The sequence below is a fragment of the Thalia democratica genome, chromosome 4 (assembly GCF_965202585.1).
Source record: "Thalia democratica chromosome 4, ktThaDemo2.hap1.1, whole genome shotgun sequence".
In the NCBI taxonomy this organism is placed as follows: Eukaryota; Metazoa; Chordata; class Thaliacea; order Salpida; family Salpidae; genus Thalia; species Thalia democratica.
The window spans coordinates 35,471,711-35,493,369 of record NC_139168.1 but is presented as its reverse complement, the minus strand read 5'-3'; the positions used below and the strand labels follow the sequence as shown (position 1 = coordinate 35,493,369).

At 25.3% G+C, this 21,659-nt stretch overlaps 1 protein-coding gene across 1 annotated transcript; it reads left to right on the top strand.

Annotated features, from left to right (window-relative positions):
* The first annotated feature begins 13,024 nt into the window (after positions 1 to 13,024).
* On the top strand, positions 13,025 to 14,892 carry LOC145834656 (uncharacterized). The gene has a single exon (XM_082942141.1). It carries the CDS (start codon positions 13,036 to 13,038, stop codon positions 14,821 to 14,823), a length of 1,788 nt encoding a protein of 595 aa, XP_082798267.1. The 5' UTR covers positions 13,025 to 13,035; the 3' UTR covers positions 14,824 to 14,892.
* Positions 14,893 to 21,659: the final 6,767 nt, after the last annotated feature.

Here is a 21,659-nt window from a genome sequence, read left to right as displayed (position 1 = left end):
AAGTATGGAATAAATTACTACTAACTTCAACTAAGGTCAATGTTTAAACTTTTTTTTTATAACAATAAGAACTATTTTTTTTTTTAAGTAAACACTTTTAAAACATACAATATAATAATGTAATAAAGTATACAATATAACTGCTACATATTTAATTTGAAGTAATAAAGATGTTTAAATTTACATTTTCTAATTTTTTAAGTAAAACACTATTTTTGTTGATTATAAGTAGTAATAAAAACTTAATATTTATTATAAGTATAACTAAACATCAGGAAAAACAAAATTAAATTTACAAGCTCATATATATAAACCAAAAATAATTTTATACTTATTATAGTTTATTTTAAAACCTAATATGAATTATAAGTATTGATATTCAATCAATATATTTTTATTTAAAATATATGAAACATTTTCAATCTAATTAACAATAGTATAAAACAAACCTTTTAATTCAGTTCAGAAGCTTTTTAATGTTTTAAAATTCAACTTGAGAAATTTTTCTAAACAACAAATAATTTTGTAACACATAATGACGTAATAATCTATAAGTACATACTATATTTTTTGAATAAATATTATAATTTGTCTGGCACTAACTCTCAAACTATTTAGAACTGAGCACAACTAGTACACAACTAAAAAAGTTGATAAACATATAATCATAACAAATATATTACTTCTCAACAAATACTAGTTTATAAAGCTATTACCAACATCTTTACTTTCTCGAGAGACACTTTCTTTAAACTGTTATTTACTGTTGACAAAAACTATATTTGAAACAAAAAAATGTGTTCAAACTAATATATGGTACACTTTGTTATTATGTACTATATAAAGTATTTTTCTTCTCACAAAATTTTATGGCAACAAAGACATAATAATTTATACAACACTTATTCTAAAAAGTTAGCAGCCATCTCACGAAAAAAGGATTTGTTTTTCTAAATATTTCGTTTTCTAGTGAACTCTACCTGGTTGTACTAATATTTTCCAATTTTGATCTTAAAACGATAAGAATCGGATTTTGTATTTAAATTTATTCTAAATTAAAAAGCAAAGACTTTACAAAAACAAAGTTTTTTAAATAATGTGTATAACAATATGATACAACAAAAGAAACTAAAACAGTAATTCAACAAGTTATAATATTGCTATCCAAACTTTAAACGTCTCAATTTTCCTAAGAAACTGTCCTGGACAGGACGTTAAAATGTATCCGTGGTGTGCGACTCGATTGTCGAAAGGTTTTTCGTGCACCAGGTCTTAGGACCATTTATTTTGAGTGTCTGTTTTGTCGTTCAATAAACTGCCTCTATTTTATAGGCAGCTTCGTCAAGAATTGGAACTGTCCGGGATAATCTTGATTGATGGTTAATCGCTCGGTCTGCAACCGGGTACGAGGCTCTTTAAGCTAAGCACTTTTTTAATAAATATAAAATATATGTTAATTAAATAATTTGAATAAGATGTAAATTATAAAATAACTGTACTTTGTTATACAATAAAACTGCAGACCACAGAATAACGTTAGCGTGCATAAAAATAGGAAATTTCTTCGAAAACGCTTCTTTTGCAGACCACCAATTCCGAAATTCTTGCAGTTCTGTTCCTGCTCGTCACTGGTACAGAATTTTAGAGTCGTTGGCTAAATCAAGTTGAGGTCGCAATCGGCGCGACAGATAAACGAGCTTTACGAGGCATTTCAATCGTTTAAGTGCAGTAAAGAAAATAACGAATAGTAGTGATCAGTCAAGTCACAGGTTGTTTAACATAAGATAATTGGGTCTTGAGAACTTTTTCTTTATATGAGGAGTTGACTAAAACTAGATGTCCTTTTCTTCGTGGAGCTTTTATATTTGTTTATAAAATTTGAATGGCCATGACATTCAAGCGTCAGAGTTCCACTTAAAAGTTGCTCAATTATAATCTATTTAATGCTCTGATTGCTTTTATATTTAATATAAGAAGAAAAAGACAATAATTCAATTCAACTTTAATATTACGATCTTGCTAAAATAAGAGCGCTTTTTAATCTCTTTGTTTTCCTTTTCTTAATAAACTCTTATAGTCTTACTTTAAAACAATGTTCTTGACTAGGTAACTTTGTTTTACATGTATTTATTTTATCTTAATCATTACATTTTTAAGAAATTATAACCTTTTTCTTCATAGAAATAAAAACGTTTGTTAGAAGAAAAATTTCAGTTAAAAAATCTTTTAGTCAAGGACTTTAATGCAACTATCGAACTTTGAACGGTTGAAGCAGGGACGTGTTTTGACTGGTTTCCTGTGAACCCCCTGAAAAAAAATAAAATAAAGATTCTTAGAGTATCACTAAAAAGATTGTTTATTGACTTTGTTTCGGTCATATGATAAACTTTGAATAATTAATGTTGAATTTATAAGGCTGAAAGATTATAAGTTGCAGTAAAAAAAAATGCTCGTTTTTGCCCAGCAGAAATAGATTTTAAATAAAATTTTAATCATGATGTCATAATAGGTAAAATTTTTAAAGTAGCTTTTTTTTCTGGAAATCTTTTTACTAAGATGCTCTTAGTTCCCATTATAAATTGTTACTTAGTGTAAATAAATTTTAATTAAGTATTGTTTTTGATTTAGTAAGTACAATTTTACTTAAAAAATGTGCAATATAATCACTAAAGTTTTATTTTACTTAGTTGATTGTATATAATAATGTTGTGTGAAGCTTTGTTACTTTAACATTTATATTTTTTGTTTATGTGTCAACCAACTGGGTTTAAACCTTGAAAAGTTCAATTCAGAGAGTTTTCAAAATAATTATTAGACCACTACACCACTTGACAATTTATTCTTATATCATTTAATGGTATTTTAATATTTTATTTAAGTTTTATTTTGTATATCTGTTGGCCAAAAAGTTAATTCTTAAATTTTTGAAATTTTCAAATCAGAAAGATTTCAAAACCATCATTAGAATCCCTGGACCATCAGGCTAAAATTTAATTATAATTTAAAGATATTTTAATTTTATAAGTCTAAACATTTCTTTTAGTAAAATTTCAATATTTATAGATTAAATTACTTGAAAAAAATATCTTTATTATAAATAGATATATAAATGTAAAGAGTTTAAAATTTAAAAGAAAAATTTGTAAGAACTCCATCTATACTAACATTTATATCAAAATTTAAATTCTCTTAATAAAGTAATATTAATTAAATAAACTGTATGTAATATATTTGTTTTAAATAACGGATTTGAATTTTGATATACAATTTGTAAGTTCATAACTTTTTTCTGGTTGTTTTAGTTTTAATTTATCCGAGTTTAATACAGTATAAAAAATAATAATATTTTCTGTTGCTACTTATATATTTTTATTTCTAAGCAGAAAAAACATTTTAAACACAGAGTTTTTCGGCTAAATATTGCGTACTTAGCTGACAGTGCATACCTAAGAAGTGCTTACTCAAGCGGCAAATTAAGAACAGAAAAAAATGCTGAACCCCCTTTTAAAAATGTCTAGATACGCCACTAGGTTGAAGTAAAAAAAAAAAAGTTCCACAATAATATTCAATAACAACATAGTGTACTTTAAATATTATTTCTATAAATAACCACTAAAACACTTATTAGTTCTATTTTCTAGTTTAAAATTTAGAAACTTTATAGATGTAGCTTCTCTCTTATATTATAAAATCTAAACTAGTTTGACAAATAATGAAAAAAAAAGCAAGAACTAAACCGTAAAATTAGTTAGTAAGCAAAGAGTTTGTCTTAGAAAACAACAAAAAAGAAAAACAGGTTTCTTTTGTTACTTTTCCTTGCTTTAAACTGGCAAACAACGTTTTCAAAAAAAAATATTTTCTCATTTTATTCTAAACTTTTTTTTTGTACTTTTTAAGTACTAACTAGAACTTTTTATTTGGGCAAAAATTAAAAAGAGTAACTTCCAAAAACTTCTTGGACAAAATGTTAAAAGGTATTTGTGGCAACTCCATAAACGAAAGGTTCTTCGTGCACCATGTCCTTAGACCAATTATTTTAAGCGTATTTATTTTCGTTCAATAAACTATATATATATATATATATATAACATAAGTTTAAAGTACGTTAAATTTAATCTAATTAATCAATTCTAACTCTTTTAAAATAGTTTCAGGCAGATGTTTGCTTGTTACATTGTTCAACAATTTACAAGTTTTGTTCTTCTGCATTCATATACAAATTGCTAATTATTTTGTTTATATTAGGGAATTTAGCTGATAAAACTAATCAGTAAGTTCAAAAGTTTGCTGAGGTTAACTATGTTTAGGATGTATAAGTTAGCAGTATGTTATGACTTTAAGTTATTTTGGTCAAAGAGAAACGAACTTTCATTTTGATACAAAAAATCTAAAGTTTGTGAAAAAAAAGTAAGCTAAATTATTTTTGTTTTAATGAACGATAAAAGAATTTTATTTTAGAGAAAATGCAAATGATTTTTAAATATTAGTAATAGTAAATTTATCTAACTTTTTAATTGAAAATACTGAAAACTATATCAAAAGTATAATTTAAGTAAAGTATATAAGTTAAATTAAGACCTACCACTAGAAGTTCATTTATAAATATTTCTTTTATTGTATTTTTTATAAATTGATAATATTAGAAATAAATAAAAAGACTTTAAATGAAATATTTATTTTCGTTAATCAGTTTGGTTTCTCATTCAAAAACAACAAAGTTTATAGAGCAATATACATAATAATAAAAGATACTCATGATTGAGCTTTACAATTTTAGTTCCTCACTAAAATGTTTTTTACTTAAAATATTTTTTTAACCTAATCCCGAAAATTTTCAAACACATAATGATCGGTCAGTTTAAATGTAATTTCTTTTAAAGTTTATGATATAACTTTTAGGCACTCTTGAATTCTTTAAAATCTTCAACAAATAAAAAAAACCTATAAACTTTATATAGAATAGATTTCGTATTGTTATAATCTGTTTTTTACATTGAGCCAACTTATTTTTTTGGACTTTAATACAGCTGAAAGATTTCTAACAAAACTTTATTGTTTAATGTAGTCTACGTTTGTATTTTTAATGGGGTAAACTGTTTTGTAATCCTATTTAATCATTTAATTTTCTTCAAAATATTAGTAATTTGAATTACAAAGCAATTTCTGTTTTTAAGTTTTATTAAAAAAAAAAGATCCCCTAAGTTTTGCAATTCTATTTAAACAAATTACTAAGTACTATATGCTTTTAATTTATTATTTTTCATATAATACAGTTTTCAGCACAATTCAACTTAACAGAAGTACTTTTTGCCACGCTCGTCATCAGTTTTTGATATTGAGTTTATTATAGCTGTAATGAAAATAAAAGTGTTTCAATTAACTAAGTAGCAGTTACAAATATTCAGTGATACAAATTACACAAAAAAAAATGTAAACAACTGTAATAATATAATAGTTATTAACCCTTTCGATATTATATTAAAACCATTTAAATTTTAGTTGTCCGAACATTCAAGTAAAGATGTGCAAATTAAACATTTTATTTACAACCAGGTTTCGGTAACAAAAAATTGCGATCTCTTTAAGTAAAATAAAGTAGTAAAGTTTTCAGAACATTCTAATTTTTTAACTAAATGATGAATTTTTTCTTAACGACTTAGATCGATAATATTCTGCAAATTAGTTTTGTATTTTGTCAATAACTTTTTTTAATCAAATCTTTTTACTTTTTGCTAAGACAGAATACAATTTGTTTTACTAAACATAATTTTTTTTTAAACAAATCTGTAAAATACAACTTAACTCTCAATGTTCTAAGAAATAAATTTTATCCATACTCCACAAAACGAATAAAGATCTAACAACATACTTACGAAAAATAAACTTGAAATTAAGTTAACTGATTAAGTAAAAATTCAAACTAAAAGCAATACTAAATATAGGCTAAATATACCATCAAAATTCAAGACACTGAAATTTTACACCATAGTTTAATCTTAACATATTCAAGTGTATCTTATTTATGAAAAAATTAAATTGAATTAACTTATACGAACAAATAAAAATAAAAATTTTGTTTTTTAGTTGTACTAGTAAAAAAAAACTAAGCGTTTTAATATCTTAAAATAGTAGGATTAAACCACTTATTTTTTATTTATTTAAGAAACAGTATTAAAACTGTGTTTATGTTTTTTAATAAGAAATTATTTTAGTTAAGATATTGATTTAATTAAAAAGAAAACAGTTAAAAAATTTAATTTAAAAGGATTTCTGCGATTGACTAAATTAAACTTTAACTACTTTATGATTGCAAAAATTCATTTTATATTAGTTTTAATTTTTTTCTTATAAAATTACTTATTACTGCGGCTAGCTAAAATACGAGTACTTTTATTTTTATGTTAACAAATATTGATTTTTATTGTTAACCTGTGTTGCTGTTTTAAAGATGATTTTTCTAAATATCTCTTTTATTTTGAAAGTTTTATTCAGAATAGTGAGAGTGAATAAAAACTTTTATTTTTCAATTATACTTACAGATTGAGATGTTTCTTTCGAAAACTAGTTGGTAGACCACAAGTAGTTTACTTTTTAAAACTAGTTTAAGTTTTTCTGAAAAAGTTGTATTTTGTCCCTGGTGATACTAGTATAAACTAGTACCATGGTAGGTAATATTAGTTTTTATTTCTTAGATATTTTTATTTTCACAACCTAATGGTGTAGTGCAGGTCTTGCAGGGTTTCTTAAACTTTTATCAAAAGGCTCCCTTTAAAGAAATAAAAAAACAATGGTCCCCTCCGACAAGATTTTTTATTTATCTCAAAAAAAATACTATTATAAACAACATAGACCTTTTTTTTTGCTCTCTATCAGGAACTGCATAATATCTAAAGTAATTTACAAAGCTGCCTTTTTTTGTTGTTGCTCTTCATCATCAACTCCAGAATATCTAGTTTGAGTTTCAAATTATGACCTCATTTTATCTTTAAATTTATCAAGAATAAAATTACCTTTTAATTTAAAAATAAAATAAACCTATCTATAAACAAAAAAAAAAAACATAAATTTTATTTTCAAGTAACCAAAATAAAAACTAATTCTAACTTTTTATTTAAAAATAACCCGTGGTGACACGTCGTTTGGCAAACACTCACCAGGTTAAAATCTCAGCATTAAAAACTACATAGTGTGGAAAAATCCTGATGCTCAAATCCCCAATCAAGTGCTGCTGCAGTCTGAACAAAAAATCAATCCTATTATGATATTACTGCCACCAAAGTTATTCCAAAATTAACTTTTGAAAATTTAAGTAGCAAATACCAGTAAGCAGTATATATTATAAACAAATAAATATAAAACAACACATTTCTAAAATAAAAACTAATGTATTTTTTTGCTAGCAATAAATTAATACAAATCTTGATCAATATTTAAAAACTTGATAAATTGTTTCTCTCATAACAAAATTTTATTATCAAAAGTATAACATCTCAGCAGAAATGTACCTTTATATAATAAAATAAAAGAAATAACATAAAATATTCAAACTTAAATTTACAGAAAATTAAAAAGAGAAACAAAATATACAATTAATCTAGTTTATACACAAATGCAGAAAAGTATAAGACAATAAAACAATATACTCAGACATATGATTAAAAGCACTCAAGTTTTACTTCTTGTAGCTAGTTAATAGAAAATTTTTATAACAGCATTTAAATTTATCTTTTTTTATTTTTTAAATATTCTGGGACACTAGACTAAAACCTTGGACACAAATACCTAAAAAAGTTTAGGCTAAGTCTTGTTCTAGGTCTTTCAGTTATGAAATTTACTATTTTGTAAAACTAGTTTAACCTTGTATTGTGTGAGTGAAGAGAACTAGCAAGAGTAAAACTTTTGCGCTCAACATCAAATCCAGCCATACCGTTCTGCATTAATTTACAAACCTGCAATTTAAAAACATCATTTAATTTCAGCAGACAAGTTTTCAAAAACACAGCAAACATACCTCACTATTCTTTTTTGTTTCAAATAACGTTCAGCAGCACCACCCCAAACAGATATACAGTATTGAATGTGTGGATAAAACAAACAATAATACACCATTTTAAGTGTACTCACATCCTAAAAGTACCTCATTTTTGACAACACAAAACAACTTATAGACAGCTTTGATTTGAGAGATCTTAAGTGAGCCCTCCAATTCAGTTTTTTATTTAAAACCCCACCTAAATACTTTATACTTTCACTCTGTTCAATACTTAATCCATTTATATTTACTTTAAAGTCACATTTTTTAGACGTACTGTTAAAAAGCAAGAATTTAGTTTTAAAATAGTTGATAAAAAGTTGGTTAAATCTCAAAAACTAAATAAGGTTTTTTTGGTTTTATAAAAACTGACTAAGTTTTCATGTAAGTCAAAAAATGATTATTTTTAAAATACACTTAAAATTTTTGGACTTCAAAATAATATACTTTATTACAAAATGAATATAATTTATTTCAAACAGTTGTATTTACAATTAAAAAATGGTTCAAAACTATCAAAATAAGTAAATTTTAGAGAAATCCAGTGTATTTAATGATTTTTTAAATACAGACCTTGTTGATTTTTCGTAAAACTATGTTTATTAGAGAAAATTTAGGTAGAGTTACAGGTGATGACAAATTGCTTGCTTGATCTTCAAAAAACGTTTATTGTTGTGGAAGAGTAAGTCTTATGTTTTTCTACCATAAATAAAATCCAGGGTAAGTGGGAACCCTAGATTGAAAGTTATCATCCCATTATATTTTAAACCAAAAAGAATAGGTTGTTATATCCATTTTTTAAGGGTTATTTTTTTTGACCTGCTCTTTTATACCCCTGCATTAAGTTTACCCTAAATCTAATATTTTTGAATAAAAAAAAAGTACTTTTTTGCATTCTAATGTGAAATAAATAAATTATAAAGTTTATAACATTAAATATAAGCTACTAGCTGCAATAAATAATTTTTTTATTTCTCACTAGAATGTAAAAAAAGTACAACTGTGATATTTTTATCCAATAAGTAACCAATAAACCTGCAATCATAATATTTGATACTTCATGAAAAAATTGTAAACAACCTTGGAATTTCAAACTATTATTTTTTAGTTTGAGTTTCATCAAAATTAAAAAAATAGCATCAAAAGTTTCTATTGAGTTGTCTATATGTAAAACTAACATAAACTAACTTTAAATCAAATTTGGTTAAAAACTATTAAATGTTGTTTCAGTGCTAAAGATTAACAAAATTTAGATAATGACTTTAAAAAATTTACAAGTTAATTTAGGTTGGTTGCAATGGAATAAAATACATTTAAAAAGCTATACAAAATCTTTTAAGAAATTTTAAACTACTACAGGTACCTTTTAAATATTAACTTTATTTTCTACTAAAAAAAACAATATATATTTTACCTAAAAATTGAAATCAGAAAACATGAAAATTTTCTAAAAAAGACAATTGCAACCCTATAAACTGCAAGCTAGAAAATAAAAGTAGCTGTAACATGATAAATAACTACCAAACAAACTAAATAATTGATGTTTGTTTGAATTTTTAATTAGTTTATCAATTAGTTTATTTTTTATTTTTTTTAGGGTTTGTACTCAGAATACTCATGATAACACCCTTTTTTGGTTTTTGATCTTATTTTATATAGTTTTTACTAAGCTACAAGATGCTTTTTACAGATTTAAAAAATTCAAAATAAATTTTGAGATATAGCCGGTCAAAGTCGGAGACAACAATAGGATCCTTATGGGAGGCGCAAACTAAAACAGCAAATAACTAGAAATCACTAAAAATCTATCTTCTCCTACGTTTTTTGAGATAACTACCTCAAATTTTCAGGAAGTTTTCCAATATTTAAAAAATTCTGTTGGAACAGATTTTAAAAAAATTAAAAAATAAAAATTTTATAACAAAAAAACAAAAAATTAACTGTTTTATCTGTTTATTTTTTATATAAAATTTTAATTTTTTAATTTTTCAAAAATTCCTTCCGACAGAATTTTCTAAATATATCAAGAAACATTTCCTGAAAGTTTGAGGTAGTTATCTAAAAAAACGTAGGAGAAGATAGATTTTTAGTGAAATAGTCTATTTTTGCTGTTTTAGTTTGCGCCTCCCATAAGGATCCTATTGTTGCCTCCGACTTTGACCTACTATATCTCAAAAAATATTTTGAATTTTTAAAATCTGTAAAAAGCATCTTGTAGCTTAGTAAAAACTGTATAAAATACAATCAAAAACCAAAAAAGGGTGTTTACCCCCCCCCCCCCCCTATGCCCTTAATAAAGACATAAATTGAAGTTAATAAATATGCCTTTAAGTGAGTACTTTATGTCTTAAGATTAAAGTTAGTCAATTGAAATGTCAAAGAAAAAAACAAACTATTCTCTATTATGTATAAAGTTAACTAAAATGGTTACATAAAATTATCCACAATTTTTTTTTAATATCAATTGATTTAAACTCTTTACGTTGAATCTTCAAAAGCAGTATTTCTCATAAGTTTAGTGAACATCTAGTGCGGAAGTATACACATACAACATTCCTTTTATTTATTAAAAAGAATAATAAATGTGAGGTATAAGTAGTTTGCACCAACGGTAAAAAAAACATACTTTAAGGATTAAAAATAAACCAAGGATGAATCAGGGCAGCTTAAGGTCTATCAAGGCAGTTTTATAACTCAAAAAGTGGCAACCCTTTTTTTTTTGCAAAAATGTTAGGTAGGTGTGAAATTGTATAATAGGATGCTTTAAAGTAGTTCTCAAAGTCTTAAGTACCTGGTACACAATAGACAACTAAAGAAAAAGTTGTTTGTACGCTAGGTTATTAAGTAAATACATTAATTATAAAAATTGTAATTGTAAAGGAATATTTATAATTAAAACTAAACTAAGTTTAGGGGTAGGGAGTACAGCACATTTTTTTGGTCATATTGTAATATTCATTCAAGTCAATATGATTTGGATGTGTTTTTGCTTCATTAAGAAGGATGAATTTTTGCTTCAAAAGTGATTTAAAATGTACTTTATATATATCAACATGCAATTGAAATGACATTACATCAGTAGTACCTTTCTGCCTAGCTGACTTGACATAGTTTATATTCTAAATAAAAAAACTAACAGCAGAATAACTGGCTTTTTATATTAGAAAATAAAGTACAATTTTAGAGACAAAATTTGTATTTTTAGTGTAATAATGAGGTCATAATACAAAAAAAGCAGTTGAAATGTCTTTAATTTATGCCTTTAATTATAAGCTTTCATTTAAGATATAAATCTTAAGTCTAGGATATGTACAAGTTATTTTATTATTGTTTAAGTCAAAAAATCAAAAAATATGTGATTTTTGGGGTTGAAATCAGTTTTTTGGGCAGCAACTTTTTTTTTGCAAAAATATAATTTTTTTAAGGTACTTTTTAACTAAGCAAAAACACATCCGAATCATATGTACTTATTTGAATTTTACAATATGACCAAAAAAAATTTGCTGTACTCCTTGCCCCTACATTTTACAGACAAATTTTGCACATTTATGGTGATTATGACGTCATTATAAATCAAAAGTAGTTAATATGTCTTTAAATGTATGTCAATAAGTATAAGCTTTCATTCAAGACATAAATTATAAGTCTAGGACATGTATAAGTGATTTTATTACTGTGTATGTCAAAAAATCAAAAAGTATGTGTGGGGTTTTGGTTTTTTGGGCAGCAACTTTGTTTTTTGCAAAATTATATGTTTTTTTTTAGATTCTTCTTAATGAAGCAAAACACATCCAAATCATATTGACTCTAAGTCCAGCAAACATCACCCAAGTACTCCCTACCCCTACTAAGTTTAATAGTTTTTTAAGTCTGTCAAAGTATAAAAAATTAAATTTAGATAAAAAATATATCTCAGAAAAATCTGAATTTGTTACAAAAAAAGTTATTTAAAAAATTCACACTGGATTGTAGTTTTTCAACACTTGATTTTTTCAAGTTTCAATTAGAACCCTGTAATATAAAATTAAGATACTGTTTTAACAAAATGTTTACTTTGTAAGTATATTGTACACAAAAAAATGTATATTATATAAATAGGGTTGCTACAAACTCAAACTATTCTGGATAACTTTTTAAACTTAAACAGTTAAACTTTTTTTAAAAAACTTAGGTTGACTCGACTACTTTAGATATTTCTCATATATATCTGGGTACTTAGACTTGACATTTTTTTCAATTGTGTTTTTATCAAATTCTCTAGTTATCATTTTGATAGTTTAGGTTTTTAATTGTGATTAACAGTAATTTTTAGTAGGGTCAGGGTTGCCACACACTCAGGGAAACTCAGGAATTTTCAAGTTATAAAAAATCTCAGAAAAACTCAGGGAATTTTGATTTTATTTTTTAACATAGGGAAACTCAAGGCAGTTATGATTTTTTCTAAAAATTTTCGGGAAATTAAAAAAAAATTACAGAGATTTTTTTTCTAGATCTAGAATGAGATTTAGTTAATCCAGTTTCTAAATTTTCTACAAAACAGTTAATTTTATTTATTTTTAAGTGCTTATTTATAAATTTTTAAGCATTTAGCTAGTTCTTCAATATTTTTAGAATTAAGATTGTAATTTTTTAATAAATAATAAAAGTTTTAAAAATTTGAAAAAAACTCAGGGAAGTTTAAGGTTACTCAGGGAAGTTTCTAGTCACTAAGGGAAGATTTTTTGACCAAAGAGTGGCAACCATGTAGGGTATTTATTTCATGCTATTATTTTTTAATTTTATTATGAATTCAGACTGGTTAAGTGTAAAAAGTTTCATTACTTGGCTGGCTTTGCCTCAAAGATTTGCAATCTTAAAAATGTAAAACCATGAAAACGTTAAAATAAAAGATTTATACTTGATTTCAAATTTGAAATAAAGTTGGTTTAGTAACATGAAGTTTTTCTATATACTAAAAATAAAAAACAATAAATATTTTATTAGATAAAAATAATAAAAAACTAATGGATCAATTATCTAATAATGTTATATGTGCACCTGATATAACAGAGCTTATTAAACCACCTAAAAGAGTTAAATGCCCTTTTAAAGATTGTGAAATACTACTATATAAGCCTGCAGTGACTAAACATTTGAAGTCTGTGCACAATTTTAACCCAAAAAAACATCAAATTCATTATTTTTGCCCTGTTGAAAAATGCTTACGCCACCAAAATAGAAATTTACCCTTTAAAAGCCTATCCTTATTAAGGCAACATTTCAAAAGTGTACATAAAGATTTTCACAACGAGTTTACTTGTAAGAAGTGTGATAAAAACTTCAGGTCCAAACATTTATTAAATGTACATATGGAGGACTGTGGTGTGAAATATTCATGTTCATGTAAAAGTACATTTCCAACCTTTTCAAGTTTAAAAGCTCATGCAACTGCAAACAAGCATTCAATCAATTTTGCACCAAGAATGTATGTAGTTTCAAATCCAAAAATTGAAACTATCAATAAAAAAAGGCGTTACCAACATATCTTACCTAAAACAGAAGACAAGTCTAAATTCACCATTGTAATGGAAGTTGAAAGTGATCACCAGCCAATTAGTATTGTCCAAGATCCTTCTAAAAACTTTATTGTAAGGTGCAACACTAAGCCTTTGCACATTAGTAACTGTTCGCATCAAAAGAACATTCATCAATTAGACTTTTCCACGGATAAATCACAACTAAATCAAAATAAATCTGAAAATTGTTTGTACCTTCAAATGGAAGATGGTAGCTTGTTACCATGTTCCAATCTAAACAACATTGACTATAATTCTGAAGTATGTTTATCTAAAGATTTATCTACTCAAACTAACTTATCTGTTGGTCAAATATCACAACTACCTCAGGAAATTTCAACTCAAGCAAGTTTGTCTGTTGATCAAATATCACAACTACCTCAAGAAATTTCAACTCAAACAAGTTTGTCTGTTGGTCAAATATCACAACTACCTCAAGAAATTTCAACTCAAACAAGTTTGTCTGTTGATCAAATATCACAACTACCTCAAGAAATTTCAACTCAAGCATGTTTGTCCGTTGATCAAATATCACAACTACCTCAAGAAATTTCAACTCAGACAGAACAATTAGACTCTGAAAGTTTTCTGCAAAATTGGTACTCAGATAAAATTTCTCAAAATCAACCTGTACTGGCTTGTAATTTTTCTTGCCAAACCCAGTTTTCTACTGGTATAGACAATGTGTTTACTGATCAGCTTACCAAAAATCAACTGAGTAGTTGTACCCAGACAATTGAAACTAAATATGACACTAAAAATAAAAATCTTAATTGTTCTATCAAAAGTTATGAATGTCAAAAAGACTTTTCTACCCAAACTATTTTTGAGGATTTACAAACAGGCCCTGTAGACTTTGCAAGTCAGTATTTGAATAGTAAGAGCAGAAACGTTGATCAGAAAGAAGCTAGCAACATGACTGAAGAAGAATTTCTTAACATATATCTCCCCTCTCCATGCCATAAGACAAAGTTAAATGATCTATTAGATTCATCTGGAATACAAAATGAGGCATCTTCAATGAATTTTTCAACAAGTTCGCAAACTGAACTGTTTAATGAGAGAGCAATAAAAAGCTGTGATGACTTTCTGTGCAACATAGAAACTCAAACAGAAATTCCACAAAACGACTGGCAAGACAACCTCACCAGTTCATACACTCAAACAATGTTCAAACAAGACATGTTGTCTTGCGAAACTCAAACCGACTTAAACATCGATAAATGGTTTAACTAAGTTTTATCAAAACTTTTTTTTTTGATAACTGTATTAAAAACAAAATTTAACCCTGTTTGTTTTATGTTTTTTTTTGGTCTAAGTGATTTAAAATTTTACAAAATTTGATTTTGCAACATTATGTTTCTAAAATGTAATAAAGTTTTTTATAAACTTAATTAACTAAAATGTTATATTTTTTCTGTTAATTTGCTGCTGTATTCTGAGCAAATTGTTTCCAGTTTAATTAAAATACTTAAAATTAGAAAAATCTCAATTAATCTATAATGTTGTTTTTAAGATGTTTCTGTTTTTTTATAATTAAATTTTGTTTAGAAAAGTTGTAGAAATTACATTGTTATGCATTTTATGTAAAAACAAGTAAATTACTAACATGTTATTTTTGATTTTAAATTAAGTTTATACATGAATGATTGTAATATGAGCATTTAAATAAGTGTTTAGACTATTAATACTCTCTATCAAACTTTAAAACTTCCATATGATCATCATATTTGCCACTAAGTTGTTTTTGTTAATGAACTAATAAATTAAATGCTTTTCTGAGATTAAAACTTTCTATTTTTCGAGTAAACACTGTGAATTGTCTTTTATTAATGTTACCTACCAAAAAATCTAGTTCCTGTTTGTTTAAAATTATAACAAATGGTATTTAAGACATACTAAATAAAAACTATTTCGTTTATGTTTTTTTTTCAAATTTTACTGATTTAAAAACAAATCTATTTAAATTACATACTTATTATACTTGCAATGTGAATTGGATTTTGATACTGTGTAATAATTTATTAATCTTCTTTTTTAATATCAGTCATGATTTAATGTAATGAAATATTACTGGTATATGACATATATTATTGAATAACAGTTTTTAAATTAAGTATATTTAAAGGTTGGAAGTAACTTAAAATATCAGCCTAATAAACCTACTAGGCCATCTAAACTACAACAATGACTTTAAAACCATTTACTTGAAAAATATATACTTAAACGGTCCTTGGTTCAAAACTAAAAGTTAAAATCAATTACAAAGTGTAAAACTATTATTAACCACAAGCAGTAATGTCTTAGTACAAAAAATTATTAAAATAGGTTTATTTTCCTTTAAAATAGTTTTAGTTTACATTTATGAAAAAACGTTCCAAAATGTGATATTGAAATTCATTACAGTTTTTTCGTGAAGCAAATAAAAAAAATCAAAACAAAATTTAAAGTGAGAAAAAACTTTATTTTTATAGAAAATACTGACTAAGATAACATGATAAACCAATGCTGACGTTATATTATGGAATATATTGTCTGATTGTATAGTCCAGGGGTCAGCAAATTGCACAAGCAAAGCAAAAATTAACTTAGTTTTTTTTTCTAGTAAAAACTTACAGTAAGTCTCTTGATTTAATGGGTAGGTGTCAATAATACACAAAGGGTCTATTTAACACGGCATCAGTTTTGGCACACTTGATTTTTAAACACTGAACTTTTAAATAGATTAAACTAAGTTGAACTTAGTTTCATGAACCTAAGTCGTAAACAAATATAATCTAATATAAAAAACATTACTATAGTTTTTAATTATTGAAATAAATTTACAATATACTTAAATAAAGTAAAAGTTTTGCGTGATTAAAAAACTAAGTTTAAAGCTAATTCACTAAAGTCAACCGTGCAAAACTCACTCCGTGTAAATTACGCTTCTAATGTTGACTAAATAAAATCATATATAAGATTATTTCTTATATAACTTAAAAAAAGCTTAAAATGATTTCAAAAAACCTTCTTAAAAAACTGTATAAAGTCGCTTTGTCAAAATATTTCTGATTAAGAAGGGCGTGTCTAAACTTTTTTCAGTGGGTAAGTGTCAGAATAGCACAGCGACACTTTAGCACAAAAAAGAATAACAATATTTTCAAAGACTTAGGTTGAGACCCTATCTTCATTTGTATGTTTTCAGACAAGTTTTTGAATACAACTTTCTAAGTAAAATAATACTTAGCTACTTCTCGTCCAACTTATTATTGTTTTATCGATCGTTGAGCTTAAAAATTTTAGATTTAAGAAATAAATTTTTATTAGCTCGTAATAGATTTTAAAAGCATCTGGTGTACTGCGACTCGTGAACCAAAACGTTCTGTCGTGCAATTTTTTAGCGATAGTTTTTTATCGTTTAATAAACAACATAAATAACAATTTTTTGCTTGGAAAAACTTTTTTTTTAGTAAATCTATCCAGTTGACTACAAAAGCAGCTTAGCTCTGTATTAATGAAAAACTACAGTTGAAACAAGCATTTTTTAACTTTAAAACGAAATATTTCTAAATAAATTTAAGTCTTAATAATTTTTTAACAATTCCTAGTAACATAAATTTAATTTTGATTAAAATGTACTCTAGATTAGATGTTAACACAGCACTTCCAAATTATATTTTTTATCTTTTTTTTCAACTCTCTTTTATTTTGAACTAATATTTTTTAAAAGTTAAGTAGTATAGTAAAGTTATATTGTTACTTTTTGAAATAAATGTAGCAATCTTAAAAATTTTAAACATGCTTTTACTTGTATATTTTAACATTGTAGTAAATACGAAATATTTATTTAATGTGTTTGAAATAAATTAACAGTTGCATTTTATTATTTAGTATGTTAACAGTTGCATACTAACACAACATTTCTATCTCTTAAAATGTTTCAATTTAAAAAAAAAAAGTAGTTTAAACAATCTTGCAGCAATTAGTTGCTTATTCAACGTTTATTTTTAGTTGTATATTCTTGAATAACATTTTTAATTTTATCTTTATATATTTCATTATAAGCCTTTTATTCAATACATATGTTAATATGAAAAGCCGTGAAATTAAAAAAAAAAGAAGGAACTTTAGATTTTTTATTTGCGTACTATAAACTTGAATTTTTTAGTATTTAAAACAAATGTATCAAGCTACTATAATTTTAAAACATTAAAATAAGCTTTTTTTATACATAGTAAACATCAAAACTTAAAATCACATATAAAAAGTTTTATAACAGAAGTAAGTTTAACTTTAGTTTTAAGTTTGCATATTTTTTACTTTTTAAAACAGAACCAAAACTTAAATTACCAATAATTAGTTTTAATGTCTATACGAGTACATCTAAATATGTGTTATCGAAATTTTTCAAAATGAAGGTTTAAAAATGTTTGGTTTGTGCAAAACTAAAAGTAAAAAAAAAATGCTCCAAGCAAATACAGAAGAACAAACGGTGCAAAAATGATGCTCGGTGCTAAACTGACGCCGTGTAAAAGTGACGTCGTGCCATTCTGACCCGCTCCCTTTTTAAGCGGGGTAGATCAAATTTTTGTACAATAATAGATTACAGTAACTGCCACTTAGGTACTCATTATTTGTTACGCACAGCCGCACTTTATGGCCGAACATCGCTGTGTTCAATTTTTTTCTACTTAGAAATTAAAAACCAATCCTAAAAGTTAGTATGTACGATAAAAGTTGTTATGTTTAAAAGTAAATTATACTGTAGTAAATTAAAACTAAAGCAATCATGAAAAAAAATTATGATTTACAAATTGAGTAAAAAATCTAATATTTGAAACAAAGGTATTACAGTTTGTTTAATTTTGTTTAATTAAGTTAGACTTTTAATTAGAAAAAATATCATAAAATATTTTGAAAAAAAATTTATACAAAAAGTTAAATAATCAAAAGTATTAAGATATTACTAAATATATTTTTCTTTCGAATTTTAATCTAATTATGAATTTTAATTTCATCTTTCAATTAGAACTAGTTTTCACGTTTTGTTGTTTTGAAGGCTACTTTAATATCAATACCAATTGTCTCAAACGATTTTGTTATACTTGTATTACTGAAAATTTTTTAACTTAAGGGACTGTTAATTTTTTTTTCTTAGTGCTTGGTTTAGATTGAACATCTAATTTTTACAATTTTCCAATCTCATTAATATTGACAATTAGTATTGATATTAAAGTAGCCTTTAGAACAACAAAAATTGCTAACAACTTCTCATCGAAAGATCGAATCGACAAATGTTATAGAAATTGCGTCGTTTATAGGTTTCAATGTCCAGGTGACCTGGATACCTTATATATTGGAGAAACGGAGCGACAACTGTTTGTCATAATTAAAGAACACACTAGGCCTACAAGTAGTGCAGTATTTTCATATATTGAACTAGGTTCATTTTGTCTAAATTACGATAATATTTTTAACTGATATGATGTAACAAAATATTGTGAAAAACGAAGAAGTTTATTAGCAGTTGAGACAATTGTGATTAAAAAATTCAAACCAAAACTTAATTATTAGCTGGGTCCTGATAAAGGATCTAGAATTACACTTAACGTTTTTTAATAGTCCATTTTTGTTCTAATTATCTTTTTTAGCTTTTATTATTAACTTGATTATTTTTCAATTGACTGTTTTTTATGTTTAATTGTATTTAGTTTGATTAACTAGTTTAGTAAGTACTAATTTGTTTTGAAAAGGAAATTAGTTAAATTTTGAAAGCATTGCTCAACAAATTTTTAGTGGGAAAAGCGTTCTTATTTGTAATTATAACGTTCAAAATATTCGGTCCTAGGACCTGGTGCACAAAAAACTTTTGGGTTATCTAATCGCACACCACTTGAATACCTTTTAACGTTTTGTCCAGGACTAACTTATTAACAGCAACGGATGAAATATTTTTTCAACGAAAGTTAATCAATTAATCTTTATAAAATAAGTACTATAGGGTTAGTAAAAAAAACTTTGCTCAGAACTCTTTAAAACAGTTTAAAAAACTATTTGCCTTTTTTTTAAAAACTTTATTAAAACCTAACAAACCTAATATTTTTAAAGTATATACATAGTTATTCCGAAACTGTCCGAAAAGTACAAATGGGTTCGTTTTGCCCGAGAGGACAATTATGCACGTAGACACTTTTGCATGAGTTCTTTTTGCACGGAGGGTCAATTTCGCACAAGTGACACTTTCTCACGAGAGTAAAAAAAATATAATAAAAGAAAATAAATAAAAAACGAACAAGGGAAATGGATAAAAACATTAGTAAAAATAAATAAAAATACGAAAAAAATTACCGCAAGGGTTAGGGGTAAAAATAAATAAATAGCAAGCAGAAAAAAATAGTTACTGACAAAGGCTAAGGGTTGGGGGTTGCAGTGATAGTAATAAAAATAGAAAAAAAAAAATAACGTAAAGAAATAAAAAGTTTCAACCTATGCAAAAATGTTCCTTTGTACATTTTTGACACCTACCCCCGTAAAGTACCCTAGTCTTTCAATGTTTACTAGATTAACGGAAAAAAAAGTGAAAAATTAACTTTGTTTCACACGAAAAACTTGGAAAACTTTGATAAAACTACTAATTAAACTTATAAAACTACTAGGTAAACTGCCTAGTTCAAACTATAAATAAAAATTTCTTAAAATTTTTTTTTAATTATTTTATTATTTGAGAGTTAATTTTATGGTTTTAAGATATAAAAAATTAATCTATGCAAAGACTTTTCAAATGGCTACGCGTCAACTGACATAATTTTTGTTGTAAACGAGTTTTTAAATTTGTTAGTAAAGTCCTCTTGGGCAATGTAATTTAAAAATAGCGTAATTAAAATGAAATAATAATTTAAAAACAAAATGTTTACTGAAAACCAAATTAAGAGCAAATTTCAAAATATTTGTTACAAAATAGTCAAATATTTTCATACTTTTAGTTTTTAAGCTAATAAATGATAAGTACTTTGCGGGTCGTACTAATAAAACTTGTAACTGCGTCAATTTTTCGGACTTTACCCACAAACGGTCGTTTGCCTGATGAGTCCTAATTAGGACGAAACCGGTCGTAGGATTGTCTCGGATGCTGTTGTTGTTGATCGTGCGGTGAAGTTCATTGTTTATCATATAGTTTGTAATAAGTGATAAAACTTATAAATACATTTAGTACATGAAATAAATTTTAAGTGTTATCAACACATAATGTTAAGAAACTTTAACAGTGTTAAGAAATTTTACAAACCATAATAAAGTAAAATATATTTAATAAAACATAAAACTCTAAGTAAAATTTCTAGAATAACCAAAACATAACAAGATAAACAAGATATATTTTGTAAGTCTCAGTATTAGTTTTTAGAAATATACTACTAATTAATCTCAAAAACTAAAAACATTTTTGTATAACTCCTACCATACTACCTTTTAGTTCTAAAGTAGTTGAACATTGAAATTGTTTAGTCAAAATTTTTAAACTGCATGAAGTTTTAACATACACAAAAATAGTTTTAAGTTCTGCTTTTAGTCGTTTAAATGGCTTTTCTTTTTAAGTTTGTTTAGTTAAATAAATTAATTCAAACATTTTTAGATAGAATCTTTAGACAAAATCATTACCTTACTTATTGTTGATATACATATTTTACCTCAATTAGTAGTGACATAATGACTTCATAAACTAACTTTTTTTTTCGTTTTCAATTTCAGTAAACTTTTTAACTCAGTTTAACAATTAAAATTAACTATCAAAGTTGGTTGTTAATTAATATTTAGAAAAAAAAATAATTGTAAAAATGCTAAAAAACTGAAAAATGCTAAAGCTTTAAAATTAAATTAAGTACAATAAACAAATATTTATATAATAAGAAGGTTGTTGTTTTATATATATTATTGGATGAGTTTGTTAATCTCTTCATGTATTTTAATAAATTATCTTACAAAAAATAAAAATTTTTAAATTTACACCTGTAGTTCTGATATTTGCTGTATATGTTTAACTCTGTTATTATATTAATAAAACTAATCGTGAGTATTTCGTCTTTATAACCTAA

Coding starts and splice junctions, on each gene's coding strand:
- LOC145834656 (XM_082942141.1), top strand. CDS start 13,036: ATGGATCAATTATCTAATAATGTTATATGTGCACCTGATATAACAGAG.